This window comes from Myotis nattereri (assembly GCF_964212035.1).
Source record: "Myotis nattereri genome assembly, chromosome: 1".
NCBI classification, from domain to species: domain Eukaryota; kingdom Metazoa; phylum Chordata; class Mammalia; order Chiroptera; family Vespertilionidae; genus Myotis; species Myotis nattereri.
Genome location: NC_138075.1, coordinates 47,683,133 through 47,690,357, shown reverse-complemented (window position 1 = coordinate 47,690,357; position 7,225 = coordinate 47,683,133). Strand labels below are relative to the sequence as shown.

At 40.5% G+C, this 7,225-nt stretch overlaps 1 protein-coding gene across 1 annotated transcript in view; it reads left to right on the top strand.

The window, feature by feature from the left end:
• The first annotated feature begins 825 nt into the window (after positions 1–825).
• SNX1 (sorting nexin 1) overlaps positions 826–7,225 on the top strand; it is a 42,444-nt gene continuing 36,044 nt past the window's right edge. Inside the window, exon 1 of the mRNA XM_081111697.1 lies at positions 826–989. Coding sequence (XP_080967823.1) covers positions 837–989 — 153 coding nt within the window. The 5' untranslated portion in view covers positions 826–836. The remainder of the gene's footprint in view (positions 990–7,225) is intronic.

The following is a 7,225-nucleotide window of genomic DNA, read 5'->3' as shown; positions in this document are numbered from 1 at the left end:
CACAATAAACTATCCCATTTATCTTATCTAGCTGATTTAGTCTTTAGGCTCACCAGACAACCAGTGAATTGTTTAAGTCCCAAGAAAATTTTGTTCAGAGTTTAATAATTTCCCTGTTTCACTTCACATACTCCACAGCAATTGAGAGGAGAATCCTAACTTCCTTGCAACCAGATTTAGGACACTGAGATTTCACTTCTGTGAGGCCTCCTGACTTCAACAAATAGAATTGATGATCTCTTTTACTCTGCTGGCACAGCAAATTATAGCACTGAACCTGCTGAGTAGTTCATTTACATGGCCTGCAACACCTACTGGACCAGGAGCTTCTTTATTTCTATGTCTCAGATGTATAGCACGGTGCCAGGCACACAGTAGATGCTCAATACATATTTCTTGAATTAACTAAATGTTGTCCAAAGAATACATGGCAAGGCTTTACTGCAATCTGTTCGGAGACCTGCTTCAGTTTGCAGACACCTTTATCCAGACGACATCTCCTTAAGAAGCCTGTTAGATAAAGCTATGCAGAGCTCAAAGGGCTCTAGCAACCTGAGCAGCCCCTGGCCCTTCCCTTTCTGCCCCTTAGCTCTCTTGGTGGAAGAACTCAGCACTGCGATCCAGGGATCAGATTTGCTGGGGCGGGAGCGGTGAGCCAGCGCCTAAGCCCCGCCCCCAGCGCCTAAGCCCCGCCCCCAACACCTAGGCCCCCGCCCCGGCGCGTTCCGCGGGGGTTGGTAGTGGTCATCCCACTCCTCGCTCCGCTAGGACGATTTGCTCGCGGCGCTTTCTCTCTATAAAGTTGTTGTTGCGGCTTCCGCCGCGGGTGGAGGAAGATGGCGTCGGGTGGTGGTGGCTGTAGCGCTTCGGAAAGACTCCCTCCGCCTTTCCCCGGCCTGGAGCCGGAGTCCGAGGGGGCGGCCGGGGGTTCAGAACCCGAGGCTGGGGACAGCGACACTGAGGGGGAGGACATTTTCACCGGCGCGGCGGTGAGTTCGCACCCTTGGGGGCGGCCAGCGGGGGCGGGCGGGTGTCCCGAAAGGACAGAGAGGCTAAGTGAGGGTCGGGGAGGCTGGGCAGAGTGGGCCCGGCGCTGGTGGCAGTCGTCGTGGCTTGGGGGCGCTAGATGGACGCCGGGACGGAGAGCCTGGCCTCCCGGCCTCTGCGCGGACAGTGAGGAGAAGTGAGGGGTGTGGTGGCTTCTCGGCCGAGGTCCCTGACTGCGAGGAACCGCCGGGACTGGCATTGGGCCCTGCCCTGGAGTGACCCCACGGACTCGCGGAGCTGTCTGCCGGTCATTGTCTGCGGGGCTGATTTAAGAGGGCAAGGGAAGTGCACGGGCGCAGACTTGCTCTCGCCTACTGCTCCGAGGATGAATATGTTATCTGAGGTGGCCCGGAGAGTGATCCGCCCACGGATCCTTTCCTTCGCTCAACACTTACCTTTAATTACCAAAGGATCTTTCTGGATCTTGGCTAATTTTATGAGTTAGGTTGACTCCTCTGAGCTCTAGGAAAATCCTGCCAGAAGTCGTTTGGGGAAAAAAGGGCCTGCCAGAGAAATCTCTGCATATGCCTCAAGCTTTGTCTCTTTCAAAGGCATCTCTTAAAGGCCTAAGGATCTTTGTGGGAGCAGATCTGTAAATGTGAGGAGGAAATGGTGTCTACCATAGTGATATCCAGGTTTCGAATAAGAGTTCAGAATTGGGGAAAACTAATCTTTGTATGTGAAATGTGGAAATCAGTTATCAGTTCTGGAACTAGTGGCGGTGTTTTGGGGTGTTCCGTGAGACTGTTGACCCCTACCACTTGGTAGAGCTCTTTCCAGGTTGAAAACGTCTTCAGCCTTAGGCCTGTGAGTTTATGTATCTGTCTTGGGTAATGCTTCTCCTCAGAGTAACTACTCAGTATGTGAGTGACCAAGTAATAAAACAGCTTTACATTCTTTATGCAGTGTGTGTTTGAAACAGTTGGAGCTTGTCTCATTTGCCAGTATGAGGGTTCAGAACGAGTCACCCCAAGATGTGCCTCCGTGGTATGCAGATTGTTTTGAGCTAAAAGCAACTTTAGCCTCTGGCTCAAAAGCAATTTCTGGCCCTAACCGGTTTGGCTCAGTGGCTAGAGTGTCGACCTGCAGACTGAAAGGTCCCGGGTTCGATTCTGGTCAGGGGCATGTACCTTGGTTGCGGGCACATCCCCAGTGGGAGGTGTGCAGGAGGCAGCGGATCGATGTTTCTATCTCTCTCCTTTCTTTGTAAAAAAAATCAATACAATATATTTTTTTAAAAATTTCTGCCCCTACCTAAAATAACTTGAATTGGGGGCCTTCCCCATAGGCGCAGATTATCAGAGATAACCTCTTGATTTATGTATTGGGCAGGACAAACCTCTGTTTACTAAGCATCTACTCTTATCATCCTGCAAAGACCCTTTGAAGCCCCCAAGACACCTTACCTCATCCCTAGCTCAGGATGTCTTATATACCCATGTTCCTTTTCTATCTCTGAACCTTATCTGCATGTGGGGTCTCTGACTCTCTCATGTATGGAGGGGTTCCCATACATATTAAATTTGGTTACTTTCTCTTGCTAATATGTCTCGCATATATTTGACCAGCCAAAAGAACCTTGAAGGTAGAGAAAAATTTGTTCCTCCCCAATATCAGAAAAAGGTTAAGTTTCTTGGAAATATCTTCTATGACAATCATTAGCATTTACCCCGTATTGTGTCCAGGAATTGAGTCCATAATTCCAGCTCAAAAAGCATTTGCTGCCCTGGCCAGTGTGGCTCAGTTAGTGAAAGCTTCGTACCATGTACCAAAGGGTCGCAGATTTAATTCCGAGTCAGCGCACATACCCAGGTTGCAAGTTCACGTGTACGGCAACCAGTCAGTGTGTCTCTCTCACATCGATGTTCCTCTCTCCCCTCTCCCTTCCCCTCTCTCTAGAAGAATCAATGAAAGCATATCCTTGGATGAGGATTTCACTTTTAATTAAAAAAAAAAAAAGAAAGCGTTTGCTGATGCTAATATAACAGCTCAGACTGTTTAGTGAAGTCTCTTATTCTGAGAAATAACTCTTGCTGCGAATTTAGTCTTTCTGTAGCCCATTTAATAAGGATCTTTAGTCTTTTCCTTTAGTAATTCTCCCATACACCATGGTGAATAGCTCCTGGGGTGGTAGATATTTAGACTGACTATCTCAAAATAGAAACTCTGGCACTGAAAGTGATTAATCATATAGACAAATGATGACTTATTTTTTTAAAAAAGGACCCTGGGAGGGTGAGGAGTTATTTTCTAGAGTTACCTTAAAAAGTTCAAGAGGCTGTGATTTGATTTAACCAGATTACTGTACAGATGCATCAATACTTCTCTCTTAAAAGACTAAAAATACTTTGCCGAACTTCCAACTAAGGGGAAAAGGAGGGGGTTAGAATGGCCTTGTTGTACCACATAAAGCATAATTATATTTTAGATTTTGATTCAGGAAAAATGACTTGCTGAGGAAACTAAAATGCTACTTGTAAGCCACTTTTTGAGCTGCCTGTTCTGCTGTTTATCTTCAGGAAGCCAAGACCCCTCCCTATCTGTGAATTTCTACTTAAATAGCCATTAAATACAAGTTATATTTCAATACATGCTTTAGTTGTGAGCCAATGTGAAAAGATAGCACATTGCACTGACTCTGTATCTTAAGGAACAACACTGAAGAAGAAAGTAATTAGGAGCACCGGCGTTGAAGTCTCATTTAAATCCAGGCTCTGTTATTTGCTAGCTTAACCTCGGACAAGGAACTTAATTACTCTGTACAATTCCCTCACCTATAAAATGTGAATAGTAATGGTATTTACCTCCACTGTTTTTTATGAAGATTGAATTAGAATATGTACCTGTAAAACATGTAAAACAATTGAGCATTTTGTAAACTGAAATTAAAGAATTAAAAAAGTCCACTAAAATCTAATAATGGATTACAAAGTTAAATTCATTCTGAATGATTAACATGTTTTGTCAAAATCAAACTAGTAAAGTTGATTTGCTTGGCTAGAAGTCATCAAAGTAGACATCTTACTGATTTAAGTTTATCTTCATATTGTGTTTTGTTGCATGTTGGAGGCAAAGAGAGGAGCATTAAAGAATTGAAAAGCTAAGGCATATAAAATTTAAAAAGTCATTTATGATATGTGTGTAATTTCCTGAACATTGATGTAACAGCTGCTGCTGTTAATCATCCCATCTGCTCTCTTTTACAGCCCAAGAGGCTTTGTTAATACAGTAATAAAAGTGTGATTTGATTTATAATCAAAAGGGCAGCCCATGATAATAATGCATCTAAGAATCTACAAGGAGAAACTGGAGTTAAAAGAATTATTAAAATAAATCTGAAGTCATTGCATTAAGACTGAAAACCAGCATGTGGAAAATCGGATTCTTATGAATATGTAAGAATACATATTCTGCCTCCTACCTTATGGGCCTCTGAATAAAAAGGTCTAAAATTCTAAATATTTTATCTGAATTTTTTTTGTGGACCTGAATCCAAATATGTATCTTTTTAGTTAAAACATTCTTAGTTCTGGAATAGGATTAATTTTTTCTCTAATAAAACTGGAGACTAAATTGGAACCATTCTTTTGGCTCTCTTCATTCTTTTTTTTCTTTTTTTTAAAATTTATTTCAGAGAGGAAGGAAGCGGGAGATAGAGATAGAAACATCCATGATGAGAGAAAACCATGGATCGGCTGCCTCCTTCAAGTCCCCCACTGGGGATCGAACCCACAACCCAGGCATGTGCCCTTGACCAGAATTGAACCTGGGACCTTTCGGTTCACAGGCCAACGCTCTATCCACTGAGCCAAACTGGCTAGGGCTATATTCACATTTTTGTGAAATATATCTCCAGAACTTTTTCATCTGCGTTTTTGAAACTATACTCATTAAAAAATTTCCCCTTTCCCCTCTCCCTCCACTCTCTAGTAACTACCATTTTACCTTCTGTTTCTATGAATTTGACTGCTTTAGATAACCTCATATAAGTGGAATCATGCAGTATTTGTCTTTTTGTGACTGGTTTATTTTACTAAGCATAATATCCTCAAGGTTCATTCGTTTTGTAGCATGCATCAGAATTTCCTTTTTAAGGATGAAGAGTATTCCATCATATCTGTATATATACCACATATTTATCAGTTCATCTTCAATGGACATTTGGGTTGCTTCTGCCTCTTGGCTCTTGTGAATATGAATGTACAAAAATCTCCTCAAGACTCTGCTTTCCAATTCTTTTGAATATATACCCAGAAATGGGATTGCTGAATAATAGGGTAAAGAACCTCCATGCTGTTTTCCATAGCAGTTGCACCATTTTGCAGTCCCCTCTCAGCTCTTTTTAAAGACCAGTTTATTTCCCATTTGAGTGCTCATAGGATAACTTATTTATATCTGGACAGAATTTGGTAATTTTATTAAAAGTCCTAAGGAGAGTGATGGTTAATACCTTAATTTTCTGTTCTATGAAATATATGATGACTGTTCCCAAAGGTATACTATATATAGTAAGTTTCTTGATACTATCCCTTCTCTGTTCTTAACCAGCTGAAAGTTAATCTACACAATAGTAATTTTTAAATTGATTTTAGAGAGAGACAGAGAGGCAGAGACATCAATTTGTTGTTGCACTTATTTATGCATTCATTGGTTGATTCTTAAATTTACCTTGAACAGGGATCAAACCCAAAATTTTTGCATATCAGGACGATGCTCTAACCAACTGAGCTACCTGGCCAGGGCTACATAATAATAATCTTAAACATAGGTTTATTGCTTATGTTCTTTAGTTAATGTAATAAGATGTAATCATTTACAACTTATATTAGTAAATATAGTCATGGGTAAATGTTCCTTGGTGTAGTATTTTTTTCTTTCTTTTCTTTCTTTTTGTGTATAGTATTTTCTGTAGGCATATTGTCTCAAACACTTGTTTTTGGAGCTAACATCACAGGTAGTCAGATCTGGTTAAATAAAAGTCATAAGTAAATACCACATTTTTCACACAGGTCTGATACAAATATTTTTTTAAAAATCAGCAACTGGTGTTATATCCAAAGATTCATTTTAATGCTTAGCTCAAATTGTAGACAAGTTTTACTTTTAAAAAGTTTAGGTTTTCCTGAAGTACATAGATTCTTCGGTTTCTTGATCATAAATTTATAGTAGTAGTTAACCTGTCTTTCAGGGTAATGGAGGAAAAGCTAACAAACATAGTTACAAAAGCCTTTTGGAGGAAGTAGGGTATGAGAAGACTTTTAACAATGACTAATAAGAACCCAACTTAAAAAATATTTAAAATTCAAGTTTGGAGCGTATGAGAGACCGTTGATGTCTGGTTTCTATAGGGAGTTGCTGCCCTTTGCTTACTCAAGTGTTGAGGTATCTGATGAGTGTTCATTTCTGATTTCTTCAGTTGGGAGGGGAGAAAGGAAAAAGAACTAATTTCTCTCCCTTGGTCCTCAAAACTTCTCAGTACTCTTGAGTAACTGTTGGCATAAATAAATCAGGAGTAGTGAAGTTATTAGAGCAAGTAGCCATGAAGTATATCATCTCCAGGAAAAGCCTATTGCTCAACTTTTTCTTATACTTTTGCTTAGTCAAATGGATAGCTGGGCCTTCATTCTGCTTTCAGAGCAGATTTGAACTGGGTTTGCTTTTTCAATTTAGAAGTTAATGTACCCATTAGTGCTCTGATCCTTCTTCAGTTTTCTAGGCCCTTCTAAGTTATAGTAATTTGAGACCTAAAAGTTCAGTAGAAAAATTACACCTAGAATTTAATAGAAAGTTCAGTAGCTAAATTTGATAAATCATGGTGTGTATACTCTTTCACCTTGAGGTCTCTAATGGGCTTGCTCATGGTTTTCCTTACCTAGTTCAGTGGTCAGCTTCAGGGTCATTTTCCTCACCCAGCTTCTCCTCTACTATTTTTATTAGTTCCTTTACACCAGATATTTATCTTTTTTGTGTCATGGACCCATCAGCAATCCAATGAAGCCTATGGATATATTATCAGAATAATGTCTTTAAGTGTATAAAATACGTAAGATTACAGAGGAAACCAATTACACCAAACTGCAATTATCAAAATATTATAACAATTTTGTTTTAGTAACATGTGCTTTTTAATGCTTTAAATAATAAGATCTAAGGATAGGTCTAATAACTAAACATAATT